General features: G+C 45.3%; 1 protein-coding gene across 13 annotated transcripts in view; it reads right to left on the reverse strand.

Annotated features, from left to right (window-relative positions):
* The window catches only part of ANK1 (ankyrin 1), a 216,746-nt gene that overhangs the window by 128,514 nt on the left and 72,484 nt on the right, over window positions 1–15,748 (reverse strand). Inside the window, exon 1 of one of the 13 annotated variants that reach the window (XM_077849330.1) lies at window positions 4,405–4,469. The exons of the other annotated variants lie outside the window; for them this stretch is intronic. Coding sequence (XP_077705456.1) covers window positions 4,405–4,431 — 27 coding nt within the window. The 5' untranslated portion in view covers window positions 4,432–4,469. Of the gene's footprint in view, window positions 1–4,404; window positions 4,470–15,748 lie in introns of those variants that run through there. 13 annotated transcript variants of the gene reach the window in all.

Here is a 15,748-nt window from a genome sequence, read left to right on the forward strand (position 1 = left end):
CTTCTCTTCTCCTGCCACCCCCGGCCGGTAGGAGAGGACGGATGTGTAAATAAGTGTAAAGAGAGAGACAATGGGAAGGATCTAAAGGAAGGCTCCAAGAAAGTGCAAGGAGAGCTCTGATGAAGGAGAAGTGATCTTGTGAATTTTTTTTTAAGATTTTATTTATTCATGAGAGACACACAGAGAGAGGCAGAGACACAGGCAGAGGGAGAAGCAGGCTCCCTGCGGGGAACCCGACATGGGACTCCATCCCAGCTCCCTAGGATCACGCCCTGGGCTGAAGGTGGCGCTAAACCGCTGAGCCACCGGAGCTGCCCTGATCTTGTGAATTTTTTAAAAATCCCAACAACAGAGTATCTTAAAGGTCAACATAGAAACCACCAGGGCAGTGATTTTGGTTTGCAGTTTGTGACCAAACTAGTGAGCGGGAAATCAGTCATGAGGTGTTTTTGCAAGTCGTCTGTTGCTCATTCACGAATGCAACCCACATTTAATGAGCACCTACTACTTGCCAGGCACCATGTGATGTGCCAAGGACACAACCATTAACAACACAAGCACAGGGACCCCCAGGTGGAACTTACAAATATAACAGAGGAATTTCCAAGTGTGGCCTGTTTGGTGTACCCGAAGCAATTCTCATGAAGCCAGGAGTAGGAAGCGGGTTGGGAAAGGTGGGCAGGCCAGGGCAGGAGGAGTCTGGATTCTATCCTAAAGAATGTGAAGCCACTGAAGATTTGATTAATTTATTTGTCAGAGAGAGAAAATGTGTGCAGGGGGGTGGAGACGGAGGGGCAGCAGGAGAGGGAGATTCTCCAGCAGACTCCCCGCTGAGCACAGAGCCCAACTAAGAGGCAGAACTGGATCTCATAACCCTGAGATCATGACCTGAGCTGAAATCCAGAGTCCAACACTCAAGCAGCTGAGGGGCCCAAAGTCCCAAGCCACTGAAGATCTGTAGGGGAAGATGAGGCGAGACTTGACTTTCTACCCAATCACCTTGGTGTGTGTAAGGGACACGTCCTGGAGGCCAAGACATGGATGGTAGGAAAACCATTCATACTTTTTAAAACTTAGAGCAAATGCATGGCTCCCCTCCTGTGGCAACTCTGCTTTCACGTGCTTATACCCAACAAGCTTCTCTGACAGCCATGTTCCAGAACCACAGTCGGCTCTATCCACTTAGAGGTCGGAAGCAAGCAGCGAAGGATCAGCAGCTGTGAACTACGCATTACTGTACTGCATATGAATTGTGATCTTCTAGTGGCTTCTGTTTTCTATTTAATCTTACCCATGACAATGTTTTAAGTAAAGAGCATCTGTGGCACTATTTATTTCCTCATTAAATTGGAAAATGTAAGGGAGAAGAGGATTATCAATACCCGGGTCCGGCCATGAGATATATCATGTGGATCTATGTCAACAACCAGCCCCCAGTCCTAGAGAAGAAAGGCTGAGAACAAGTGCGCTAGAGATCGGCGACAACTGCATTGCCACAGTCTAGTAGGGGGTTCTACCTGGTAACCCATTCCTGAGAGTTTGGTTTCAAAGGCATTCGGAAGTCAAAGGTAACGGAAGAAGTCAAATCATACCATTTGTCTAATGCCAAGATTGTGTAATACTCCTTGTCTCCCTCAGGGTAAAAATAGTGTTCTTATAATGGTATACAAGACCCTAGATGTCCTATACCCCTGTCCCCTCCCAGTCTCCCCACCCCCACCAGGTCTCTGACCTCACCCCTTTAGACTCTGCTCTCCTCCCTCTGCCCCAGACACGCTGGTCTTCCCACAATTCACACCTCCCTCAGGACCTTTGCTGTTTCCTTCAGAGCTGTGCATGATGCTCTCTCTCACCTCCTCGAGTCTTTGCTCAACTGCTTTTTCTTTTTTTTAAGAGAGGTACCAAAACCAACATTCTTCATTTTTAAGAATGCTACTAACCAAGATCATCATGTTTGTCAGTGCCCGTTTAACTGGCCATCTTACAAAAGTTTCCCCCCCAAAATCATAATGGATAAATACAAGCATCAGCAGTTTGACATTAGAAATGCTAGCCACACAAATAGCAGAGTCCTGATTAAAATGTCATCGAACCAAGTGGGCCAGCCAGATAGAAAAGCCTCCAAATCAATTCTGTAAGAACCCAACACAGATTCTACAGGTAATCCATCTCAATGGTGAGACTGTAACTGAAAAATCTGTAGCTTCTCATAATCAACAATTGTAAGATTCTTGACATCAAACTGTAATCCTTATTAATGGTCACATGGAATCTAAGTTTGACACACAATAGCCAAAGGGAACTTCACTGAGGCTTTCTCTGAGCGCCGTACTGACCCTACAAATTCTCCAGGCTTCCCACCCCTTTTGCATGTTCCCTGTCCCAGGCACTTCTTGTCTTTCAGTAAACGAGTATTCATTTATTTGGATTTCAGTCTACCTCCTTGCCCCGCTGGAATATAAGCTCCACAGGGCAGGGATTTGTGCCTGCGCTGTTCCCTGCCTGTATTCTCAGTGCCTACAACAGGATGTGACTGAAGCAGGTACTTGACGGATGTTTATTACATGTTGAATAGACCTTGAGGACAAAGATTTTCAGTGTCTTTAACCTTTAGAAGGCACCCTATTATCTTTCTTACTTTCTCTTATTTTTTTGGCAACAGCAACAGCAATGACAACAAAACAGACTTTCCGAATATGCTTTACTTAAATTCAGAGTAAGTCAGCAGATTTTTTTTCAGATACCGGCCAAATCATTTTGGGGTAAGGGGTGGCAACCTGGGTTTAGAAACTAATTATGATTGACCCCTGAAGTCGGGGTTTATAGGACCCTGCTTATGAAAACAACTCTCAAGGCTTGTGCTTCCTTCTCTTCTACTTTCATATTCAGCCGCACAGCAGGCCCAGAAGCCAGAAAATGACACTCAGAGAAAACGTGGTTCCCCCAAGGCTATGTGGTTGGTGAAAGTACTCATGCTTATTTTTTTTTATTTTATTTATTTTTCTCATGCTCATTTTAAACATTTGTTCATAACCTATTCCTTATTCCTGCAAGATGCTGGGCTTGTACTTGCATCTGGCGACTGTTCTTGTGCCTCACACACCACTCCCTCAGAGACCCTCTGAGGTCTGTTATGTATGAACAGCCTCCAAGACTCAGTTTGAAACCATGGCCTCGGCTGCCCAGGGAAAGGAGAAGACTCAGATGCACTTAACCTGGCTTCTGCTTGCTGCCTGTGAGGCTTAAAAGCTGGAGTCCCCAGGTTCCTCCATAAACCCTCCCCTTCCTGGGAAGAAATCCATCATCAGGAAGGCAAATTGTGACGATGTTAAGCCACCAAAAAGAAATTCCCACTTAATATGGTTTCCCTTATACCCAAACACTTTTTTTGAAATTTTTATTTATTTATGATAGTCACAGAGAGAGAGAGAGAGAGAGAGAGGCAGAGACACAAGCAGAGGGAGAAGCAGGCTCCATGCACCGGGAGCCCGTCGCGGGACTGGATCCCGGGTCTCCAGGATCGCGCCCTGGGCCAAAGGCAGGTGTCAAACCGCTGCGCCACCCAGGGATCCCTACCCAAACACTTTTACACAGGTTAGATGGGTAGATGACTACACTGGGGTCCCTCTGCGGATGTGGCCTGGGGTCCCACTCCAGCCTCTGAGTCCCCCACCAAAACCAACCACCACACCTGACACAGGGCACTGTTTTTAGACAGTAGAGCCAGCCATGCTGCTAGATGGTGATAGGTCTTATCATCACAGGAGAATTGGGAGTGGGACGGGGTCACCCCCCGTCATGTTGCCACTTGAAGAATAGCCATCAGACCCTGGCTCCCAGAGCCCTTCTGGGGCTTTCCGCCCCTCTTTCTTAGACTTTTCTCCCTCTAGTAAGTCAGCAACATAAACCCAAAGTTCAGTGTTTCAAGAACAGGGAAGGTGTGACGATGAGGTGACTGACTTTTGTGAGTCAGGGAGTAAGCGGGTGAGCCCCTTCCCCATGGGGGTGACCCAGACCCCCAGCAGAGCAGCCCACCTTCTCAGCTGTCCTTATTCTCCGTCGGGGCCACTGGCCTGCGAAAACACACCTGCTGTACACGCGGCCCAGCGGAGTCGGAGGAAAGCTGCTGGGATCTCAACAGACCGAAGGAGGTCATTCCTGCCAACCCCTAACGCACGCAGGCAGAACCTGGGAGAACCGGGCCAGGGGACTCAAGCGGACGAACCTCGGGCGGCGGAGCAGCCGCGAGCTGGGCGGGGTCCAGCGGAGGCCCCCGCCGCCCTGGGCGCCCACGGGACCGCGCCGCCCCCGCCAAGCCCAAGCCCAGCCGCCCGGCGCGCCCCCCCGGACGCGCAGCCCCTCGTGGCACCCGCCCGCCCCCCTCCGGCGCCGCGCGGGACTCACGGTGAGGAAGCCCCCGGGGAAGGGCATGCCGGTGCCTGAGCAGGATCCCTCCGGGGTCGTCGCGGTCGCGGGGAGCCGCTGGGCTGCGGGACGCGCGGGCCTGGGCTGAGCGGGGCGGGGCGCCTCGACGGCCTTATCTGCGCCCGGGCGCGCTATCGGGCGGCGGCTCGGCGGGCGGAGGGAGGCGCCCGCCTGGGGCCGGCAGATTACAGCGCGGCGGGCCGGCTGCGGGCGCGGGGACTCCGGGGCGCCCAGGGCGGCGGGCGCGGGCCGCAGGGGCTTCCCGAGGGGCCGCCAGGTGCCCGGCCGAGCCGACTGTCGCCGCGGGCCTGTGCCGCCCAGCCCTGGGGCCGCAGGCAGCCTAGCTCCGAGCCTCTGCTTTCACTCGCGGGGGGGGGGGGGGGGGGGGGCTGCGTTGCTTGATTACTGATTTGCAGGGAATCTGGGCACAACCTTAATAACACCGGGGCCAAAACCGGGAGCGTTCCAGGGGAGCAGCGGTGAGTCACCACGAACCGGCCAGGACAGAAGGGGGGCGCCAAGGCAGCTCCTCTCGCCACCACTGCCCCCAGAGTCCAGGCTGGGCCCCTCCCAGGCAAGCAGGTGCAGGCCTGCCCTGGGAAGGCTCCTGTCGCAGAATCTGTCTGTCACGCAGTGGCATGAGGTGGCATCTGCCCAGAGTGGCTTCATCCCGTGAGGACACTGTGCCCTGGAGCAGCAGTCGGTGGCCGGCAGAGGGGACCGATGACCCAAAGGAGCCCAACTGTAAGGCCCAGAGAGTGACGGTCTCCCCCGCGCCGGGAAGAGGCATCACGTGGATGGGCTGCCACTGCTGTACCATGTAACCTTGTTTTTCTTTCTAGAGGCGTCGACACCTCTGAGGTAGTCCTGCCTGAGAAGGGTCCCTCCGGCCTGGTTCACATGCCTCGCAGCCTGAGACTGGTCCAGGTCCCCTAACAGGCAGCCATCTGGCTTCGGAGACTTTCTGCAGATCCACACGGGGCCTGCTGTGAGGGCACAGCTGCTGTGGAAGATGCCCCCGAGGGCCGCCCCATGACCTTCTGTTTTGCACAGCAGCTGGAAAGTACCCTAGGAGAGGCTCAGGCTCTCTCCAAGCCGACCAGCACCTGACAGGGCTTGGGGAGGGCAAAGCGGTTCTAGGCCACATCCAGACTAAAAATAACCACCACAATCATAACAGCACAAGTCCTTACAGATGTCTATTGAAGCATATAATTCGAAACAATGGCTTTTTTTTTTTTTTTTTAAGGAGCCCAGAAGGCTAAAAGATGCACAAGAATCAGGTCATGTTAGGCATGACTTCAAACAACTCTACCACAGGACAAATGGTCTCCCTTGGCAATGGATTTTGGGGTGGGCTAGGCTGGTCAGTGATGCTGACCAGCCTGCACCCCACTCGAGTGGAGGAATGGGTCTAGAATCAGTCATAGGGGAATTGGTATGTAGCAAGCGCTCAGTGAAGGTTTCTGGAATGGATCCATGGTTGTCATAGAGCATGAGAAGACCACCATTCAGAGAAGAGAAGACACTGTTTTTCTCTTCAGAGTCTCCTGTCTCTGAGGAGAAAATGTCAGCAAGGAAATATGGCACATAACACAATTTAGGAAGGCCCTGTAGGTAGGAACTAATTTCAAATCTTTGGCAAGCATAGACGTCAGGCAGGCTTGATTTTTTGTGTCTTGTTGCTTCCTGCCACAAGACAGTCCCTCACAGGTCCCTGAGCCCTGCGCTCCAGCAGCTGAGCCGCTCCGGGAACTGGGGCACCTCAGAATTTAACCCTGGAACCAGTCCCCCTGGCAACGTAAGGCTCCCCTCCTGTGGATACATTGAGGGGGGCAAAGGCCAGGCATGTGTGGGGCAAACCAAAAAAGCAATGTAAAGGGAATGGGACCACCATGCGAGCAGCTTGAGATCCCCGGATTCCCTGGGGTTCCCAGGGGCAGTCAGGCTAGGGGGCATGTGAGTTGAAGTGATATTTGTCACTCCTTTGTCAGCAGACCACTCTCCAGAGTGTTCACAAGTTCTCTGCCACACAATACCCATCTGTCTCTTAGGTCCTAACAGGGAGCCACAAAGCTGTCCCAGTGTGCGAAGTGCAGGCCCAGACTATTTCAGGATTGTGAGGATGCCTTGAAAATTCAGCACCCCCTCCACCCTTGTCCTTCACAAGGCCCTCTTCTCTTTGCCTGGTTTATTTATTTAATACAAGCATTCTACTCAGTGCTTACTGTGTGGCAGGCACTATTCGGACACTTGACGTTCACTCATTTAATCCTGATAATTCCTCTGTAAGGGATTCACTATCATTAGGCCCAGTTTATAGAGGAGGAAATGGAGGCATGAAACCATCAAAAAACCTACTGAAGAACAGGCAGAGAACCAGTTTCCAGCCCAGGCGGTCTGGATCTACGGTCTGGAGACCGACTTGGTCATTTTGCTTTGGCATCGATAACTATTTTTCACAGTTAGCCAATCCATTTTCCTTAATATTAATGAATATTAATATATTAGTATTAATTGCCAATTAATTAATTTTCCTTAATATGAACTTATTCATTCCATTCCTGATGAGCATGGAATTAAACACCGTTGAATATTTCAAGTACTCTTGCTTAAGAGTTCTATTTTCCAAAGATGATAAATAAGTCAATAGGAGAAGTTTTTAATAGGTTTTTTATTATTATAAACTAATAAGACATCCTCACTGAAAAACCATTTGAAAAATGGAGGGTAGTGCATGTAGTCTTTCTTCTGATTCCTCCTACCTCATGTCCCCACCCCTCCTGGGACAGATGTAAACACCATCCTGAACTTTGTGTTTGACATTCCCTTGCTTCTCTTTATAGTTTCACCACTTCTGTATGTATTGTTGAGTTTCGCATGTTTCCTAACTTTGAGTAAGTAGAATTATGCTGCAGAGATTCTTCAGCTTATTTGCATTTTTTGTGCAACATGATGTTCGTAAGATTCAGCCAGGAGTGGCTTATTAATTTTCACCATTGTACGGTATTCCATTGTATGCAAACACCACAAATTATTTATCCATTTTACTGCTAATGGAATCTAAGCTGTCTTCAGCTTTTTTTGCTGAATTAAACCATTACCACTATGAGCATTCTTCTAAGAGCTTCATGCTGCACATTGCAAGATTTGTCTTGTGTGAACACTAGCGGGAGCAGAATTACTTTACTGTACATACATCTTCAGCTTTACTGGATAACGCCAAATTGTTTTTGAAACTGACTGTTCAGTTTGTACTCCCAATAACAGGGTATGCGGCTGCTCCTCAGGCTTGTCAGACTTTTAAACTTTTGTCAGACTGGCAGGTGTAAAATGGTACAGCATTATAGTGTTAATTTGCATTGCCCTAATTACTCAGGGGTTGGGCATCTTTTCACATGTTTTCAGGCCACTTATTTTTCATCTTCTGCAAAATTACTGTTAAGCGCTTTGCCCATTTTTCTATTTTGTTGTTTGTCTTATTGATGATTTGGAATTCTTTATATGTCTGGATAGGAATCATCTATCAATTATGCGCATTGCAAATGTCTTCTTCCAGCGTGTGGCTCATCTTTTTACTTTTTAAAATAGTATCTTTCAGGAACACCTGGGTGGCTCAGTCAGTTAAGTATCTGGCTCTTGGTTTCGGCTCAAGGTCTTGATCTGAGGGTGGTGAGATAGAACCCCGAGTTGGGCTCAGCTCAGCCCAGAGTCCACTTGTCCCTTTCCCTTCCCTCACATGCTCTCTTCTCTCTCTCTCTCTCTCAAATAATTTAATAAATAAAATCTTACAAAAAATAAAATAGGATCTTTTGATGGACAGAAGTTGCCAATTTTAATGTAATTAAATATATCAATCATTTCCTTTGCGATTGGTGCTCTCTCTGTCATGTTTAAGAACAACATCCTTGGGGCGCCTGGGTGGCTCAGTGGTTGAGCGTCTGCCTTTGGCTCAGGTTGTGATCCTGAGGTCCTGGGATAGAGTCCCACATCAGGCTCCCTACAGGGAGCCTGCTTCTCCCTTTGCCTATGTCTCTGCCTCTCTCTCTCTCTCTGTCTCTCATGAATAAACAAGTAAAATCTTAAAAAAAAAAAAAACTCTATCCCTAACTTGAGCTGATAAATATTTTCCTATTTTATAAATCTTTTATAGTTTCAATTGTTATACTTAGATCTTTAAGTCCACAGGGCTTATTTTTATGTGTAGTGTGAATTAAGAGTTCTTTTTCCGTATAGATCCTTGATTACTCTTGCACCATTTATTGAATAGTCCATCCTTTCTACATTGAAGTGCAGTGCCATCCCCATTATTAGGCAGTCTCCATGTACAGAAATCCGTTGGGGGCTCTCTCCTATTACCCATTGGCTTGTGTATCTCTTGCTGCCAATATCACACTGTCTTCATTGCTGTTGCTTTATCATAAGTTTAATATTGTTTGTAATAAGTCTTAATATCTCCTTACTTTAGTCCTCTTTAAAGTATCAGAGCTTCTCTTGGCCCTTTGCTCTTCCAGGTACATTTAGGAAAATGCCACACACACACAAAAACTCTAGGGATTTTTAATGCAATTACATAGAGTTCATTTATCAATGTCAAGAGAATTGACTTTATGATATTGAATCTTTCAATTGTATATACATGGCACCATATATCTATATATACATTCAGATCTTTAATGTTTTATAATATTATAATTTTCTCCATCCATAAGAGATCTTTCCCAATTTTTTTTTGGTTCGTTTCTTTGGATCTGATTATTTTAATACTGTTAAAAGCAAGATCTTTTATTTGATTATGTTTTTGTTTGGTTATTGCAGTGTTGGGAATATTAGTAACTTTTGAATCTTGAGCTTATAACCAGCATTTGTGTTGAGCTCTTTTATTAGTTCTAATAGTTTGTGTCCATAATTCTCTTTGATTTTTCTCTGTAGACAGTTATTATTCACAAATGAGGACATTTTGATTTCTTTTGCAGGTTTTTTACTCCCTATTTTCTTTTCTTGTCCTGTTACATTGGGCGAGACATCCAGTACACTGTTGAATGGAAGCAATGATATCAGCATATTTATCTAGTCGCTGACTTACATGAGGCTGCTTTTAAAGCTTCATAAGTATGATGCTGCATAGTTTTTGTGGGTACCATTTATTAGTTAAGGAAAGGTACCTTCTGGTCCCAGTTTATTACAAGTTTTTAATCAGGAATGAATGTTGAAATTCAAGTCTTTGTTTTCCTTTGCTGTGAAGGTATTGCCTTACATTAATAGATTTTTCCAATGCTAAACTACCCTTGCATTCCTGAGTTAGACTCTTCTCGGCCATACTATATTACTTTCATTATAGCACCACTGGATTAGAGTTGTGGGGTTTCATGTAGGATTTTTGCATTCATAAATCATATTTTGTATTAATTTGGCACTGCTACATGATACATTACTCCAAACTTTTAAGAATTTAAAATACATTCTCCCTTTGCCTATTCTCTGCCTTTTTCTTTGTGTCTCTCATGTCTCTTTGTGTCTCTATTATTTATTATAAATAAATAATATATTTTTAAAAATTATTTTAAAAAAGAATTTAAAATACACACAAATATCTTGCTTCACAGATTTTGAGGGTTAGCAGCTCAGCTGACCAGCTAACCAGATACCAGCTTATTTGAGTATTCTGGCTCAGAGTCTTTCATGAAGTTGCAGTCAGGATGTCAGCCCTGCTGGTTTCACTGGGGCTGCAGACTCCATACCCACAGTCCTCAAATGGCTATTGGCAAAAAGCTTCATTCGTCATCTTGGGGACCTATCGTTGTGTGTCCTCACCACATGGCAGCTGGCTTCCCCCAGAGTGATCCAAGAGAGCACAATAGAAACCACAGCCTCATAACGACCTAGTCTGGACATCACACATTCATCACTTCTACCATATTCTAACTATGTTTTTTTTTTAATTTTTTATTTATTTATGATAGTCACAGAGAGAGAGAGAGAGGCAGAGACATAGGCAGAGGGAGAGGCAGGCTCCATGCACCAGGAGCCCGACGTGGGATTCGATCCCGGGTCTCCAGGATCGCGCCCTGGGCCAAAGACAGGCGCCAAACCGCTGCGCCACCCAGGGATCCCACTACCATATTCTACATGCTAGAAGCAAATCACTAAAATCCACCCCACACTTGAGAGCGAGGGCATTGTCAAAGGAAGTGAATCAAAGAATTTGTAGACCTATTTTAAAACTATGACTTGGCCTATTCTTTTATTTTCTTTTATTGTCTTTGGGTTGTCTTATCATGCTATACTAAGCTCATAAATGAGCTAGAGGTTAGTTTTCCTTCCTTTTCTAGTCTCTATAATGGCTTGTCTATGAGGAGTGTTCATCATTGCCTACAAAATCATCTAGTCCTCATGTCTTATTCAAAGAGATGGTGACTACAGGGGAGGGAGGTGACTGATTTGCTTTATTAAATGCTATACATATATCCAGGCTACAAGTTTGTTAGGAGATCAATATTTGGAAATTTGGAGAACTTTGCTCTCATTCTCTTAAACTTTACACATCGTTATCCACTCAGCAGTGGCCTAAAGTACTGCAAAATTCTTACATTCAGGCAAAACATAAAATTGAGAAATGACCTCATTCTTTAAAAAAAAAAAAAAAAGCATTTCACCATGAAAAGTTAGAGGAATTAAATGCTTAAAGAGGTTGAATCATAGGTACTTAATTAATAAAAAAATAATAATCCAAATGTAGACTCCCACTTATTATGATAAATTTAAGATAGTGGTTTACAAACTTTTGGGTCTTAGGACCCCATTACTCCTTAAACATAACTGAGGACCCCATAGAGCTTATTCTTAAATATTATGTTTATTGATATTTACTGTGTTAGAAATTAAAACTGAGAGTTTTAAAAGCCAGGAGGTACCAAATTATCTGGACATAGCATAAGAAGCCCATTTTCCATTAATGCAGATGAAATTTTCATGAAAAATAATTATTTTCCAAAATAAAACAAAAATTTACTGAGAAGGGGATTGTTGCTTTACATTGTTGCAAATCTATGTAATGTCTGGTTTAAGAAAAGACAGCTGAATTATCATATCTGCTTCCACATTCACGGTGTTACAATATGTTTTGGTTGAGGCACCAGAAGACCTGGCCTCAGTCGGGGAGGGTAGAGTGTTTTCACATGTCTTCCATTAATCGAGTACATTCCTCTTGGACAGTACCCTAGAACTCTGCAAGCAGTCCTCTCTTAAAGGCTAGTTGCTGTGTGAATCTTGCTAAATATCAATGAACTCCTCTTGTGAGAGAATGAGAGGGAAAGGCCAACTGACATGTAGTGTGGTAAGAACAGCCTTGGCCTCAGGACCTCTGGAAAGGGCTGGGGGGCTCCCTGAGTCCTTTGAGGCTGCAGACTGAGGTACTCAAACATTCTCTGATGCTGAGACTCACAGCACCAGAGAATGAGAGACTGGAAAAGGACTCCCGTGTTCTCACTGTGAAAAGGAAACTGCAGCCCGAGACAGAATATTTGTCCAGGGTTTTTGCAGAGCAGAGTCCTCTGGAGTCCCCTGCTCTTTCCACTACTGGGTGAAAAAAGATGAGGAAGATCAAGAAAAGAAAGAAGAGCAGCAGGGCAATGTTCCAAGGTAGCAGATCATGACCAATTCCATTTTTGATAGTTTTATGTGCTAATGAGTCAACTGATGGATCTTTCAGGCCTTTCTTTGCCTCTGAAGACCCTTGTTTATGCCTGCATTTGGCCATTCTCTTAGTTGGACAGTGTCATCATCAAGAGACATGAGAAAAATGTCATCAAATTCAAAGTGATAAAACTGTACTTCTTATCCCTTTTTTTTTCTTTTTAAAAAATATTTATTTATTTATTTGAGAGAGAGAGTGCATGGAACAGGGGGAGGGACACAGGAAGAGGGAGAGAGAGAATCTTTTTTTTTTAAGATTTTATTTATTTATTCATGAAAGACACACACACACAGAGAGGCAGAGACACAGGCAGAGGGAGAAGCAGGCTCCATGCAGGGAGCCTGATGCAGGACTCGATCCGGGGCCTCCAGGATCACACCCTGGGCTGCAGGCCTTGCTAAACCGCTGTGCCACTGGGGCTGGCTGCAGAGAGAGAATCTCAAGCAGACTTCCTGCTGAGCTTGATCTTACCACCCCGAGATCATGACCTGAGCTGAAATCAAGAATCGGACACTTAACTGACTGAGCCACACAGGTGTCCCTGTACTTCTTACTCTTTTAAGAAGAGGGAGGAAAGAATTAAATACTTGACCATAATAATAACAGCATTTATTAATTAAGCACTTACCATGTGCTCATTCATTCATTCACCCATCATTTCTTTCCTTCCTCCTTCTTTCCTCCCTCACTTCTCAGTGTCTCTCCCTTCTCTCTCTCTCTCTCTCTCTCTCTCACACACACACACACACACACACACACACACACGTGTTTCCTTCACTACTCACCAAGTACCTGTTACATGCCTGGCATGTTAGCAGGTATACAATGGTAAAGAAAATAGACACAGTCTAAGTACCTTGGATCCATCACTCACTAATCTAACACTAGCTGGGGTCGGCACTGTCCTAACCACCAATTTAGTGATGAAATCATCTAGGGAGGAGAGGCACTACCAAAGTCATAGAGCTACTGAATGAATCTAGGTCTTACCCTGGAGCTGATGCCCAATAACCACAATAGCATAGTGCCTCCAGAATGACTGCGAGCCCCTGGTAGTTTTTCTGAATTTATGCTCCCCTGGAGTCCAGTGTGGAAAATCCAGTCATCATTGACTCTCTCACCTTATGACTTATGACTTATGACTCTCTCACCTTATGACTCTCTCACCTCCTTTCACCCAACATTTAACCCAACACTGTAACCTTATATCCCAGAGCAGGGACATGGCAACATCAAGTTGACAGGAATGGTGGTTAAGAGCCAGCTGTGTACTAGATGGGTCACACCACTGTGAGGGTGTGGTGGTCATGAGGACAATGACAGCCATGGGGCAGGGAAGTGCCAATAACATCTCTGATCATCTCTAAAAGATTCTGAGGCAAGAGATGGAAATCTGAGGACATTAACTTCCTCTTATTTTTAAGTTTGAGGGTAAAATACTAGTCTTCCAGGGGCCCTAGCTGAAGAAAGTCAGATTTCTATCACTGAATTTCCTTCCCTATATGTGTCTACAAGGGGGAGAAGACAGGGGAGCACCAGAGAAAGTGAGGTGCGGGGAGAAGGAGGAGGAAGGGGGAAGGGGAGGACTCCTCTCCTGGAGGAGGAGCCTGTTGGACCTGTCCCCAGGTCAACAGCCATCTGCTCTGAAGTCACACCCATAAAGGGACTTCTGCTGGAGGAGATCGGTGCCTCCTCTGTGAGGGCAGCACTTTGTGGCAATCTGCTGCACCAGCTCAGACATCTCTGCTGCCCACCCACCCTGCAACTTCCAGTTCCACCCAAGCTCCCATGGGCTCATTTCAACTCTAGAACAACTTTTCCTGAAAGCTCTTTGTCACAATAAAAGCACTAGACAAGGGGTCAGACTGTGTCAGTTTGAATTGAGGCTTTGTTACCTCACCCTTTGGAATCTGGAACCTGCAACTTACTCTTTCTGGACCTCAGTTCTCTTCATCCATCAAATGACTACAAAAATACTTTCTCTGCTTGCTTCACAGGATATTTATGAGGATGTCAATAAGTGTTCCATCTAAAAGTGCTTTCTTATTATCAACTGAAATAATAATCATGCTTCTAGATTAATATATGCCAAGAATAATAAATGACCTAATTTATGCATTCCCCTGTTCCTTACAATTCAACAAGCTGGGGGCTTTTTTTGGCAGTATCGAAAATTCCAGTAGCTACTCACCTCCTTGGGCTTCCATAGATTTCTCCAAGTTGGTTCTCCATCCTAACTAATTGGGAGGAACACACTTATTTCTTTAAATACACAAGCAATGGGAATTTATCATAAGATAAAAGGATTTTTTTCCTAAATAATTAGTTTGGAAAAATGATAAAATAACTTATCATCTCACTGCCTGAATATAACCACTGTTGTAACTGGAAGATCATATCGAAACAGGGTCATGAACCTGGGCTTTGGCTTCAGACAGACCTGAGTTCTCCCACTCAGCAGCTGCAAGACCTTGGGGGCACCTTGCTAAGGTCTCTCAGTCCCTGAATTACCTCTGCCCTGAGATAAGAATAGGGATGCTCCTTCTGGTGGGGTGTGGGGGCTGCCCAGAGGAGTGGGGGTACCACGTGTGTACAGCCCACCCACAGCCAGTGCTCAGGAAATGCTAGCTGCTGCTATTATTCTAGTGATTATTTCTGCAGACTTCTCAAAATGCACACCTAATACACATAAACATATATATGGTTTCAAAAATAGGAGTCATGATGTTTTATAACCTGTTTTTGTTAACAGCATATCGGAAATGTTTTTTCACGTGAGAAAAATACACATCTTTTCTGTGCCATCTTTTAATGCCGGCAGGGTAAGATGTCCTCAGGATGTCCGCTACCTCGTTTAACCCGCCCCCTATTGCTAAACACTTAGACTCTTCCCAACTTTTTGTTTTTGCCAATTTAAACAATGTTACAATTAATATCTTTGTGCTCTTGAATGTGATTTCCTTAGGATTCTTCCCAGATATTTTCCTAGACAGGCTAGAGTCAAAAGTTGTGAACATTTTTGAGGCTTTGATGGGCTATGTCAATGTTTCTCCAGAAAAATGTAACTGCTTTCTGCATCCTGCTAGCCATGGGCATTTGTTTGTTATTCATGAGAAACACAGAAAGAGAGGCAGAGACATAAAATATAAGGAACACTTTGTGAATTTGTGTGTATTTGCTTTTTACCTCTGAAAAATGACTTCTTACAGTAGGATTATCATCCTACACCACTGACCCTGCTGCATGCCTGTCTTCGTCTTGCCTGGGGGCCTGACTCAGACAGCCAGACCCATGCGACCATACCAGTGTGGCTCCATCCAGAGCCTGCACTTCCCTGGTGACATGCTTTGGAGAACTGACTTTAGTTGGGGAGTAGTTCTTAATCCCCACTATGATCTCATTCCTTACAGTTTATACTGTATCTTCTTTGTATATGTTGCCAGTTAAAGACACGACCACCTCACCTCGTTTGGCCATTACTTATGCTGGCTTAGCAGAGATTTATTTACCTAATTATCCCAATCCTTTAAGGATCTATAAAACATGCACTGCATTTACACCAAATACGCACCTCTGTAAAAAAACAAACAAACAAAAACAAAAACAAAAAAAACTCTAAACCAGCAG

Source organism: Canis aureus, chromosome 15 (assembly GCF_053574225.1).
Source record: "Canis aureus isolate CA01 chromosome 15, VMU_Caureus_v.1.0, whole genome shotgun sequence".
Taxonomy (NCBI): domain Eukaryota; kingdom Metazoa; phylum Chordata; class Mammalia; order Carnivora; family Canidae; genus Canis; species Canis aureus.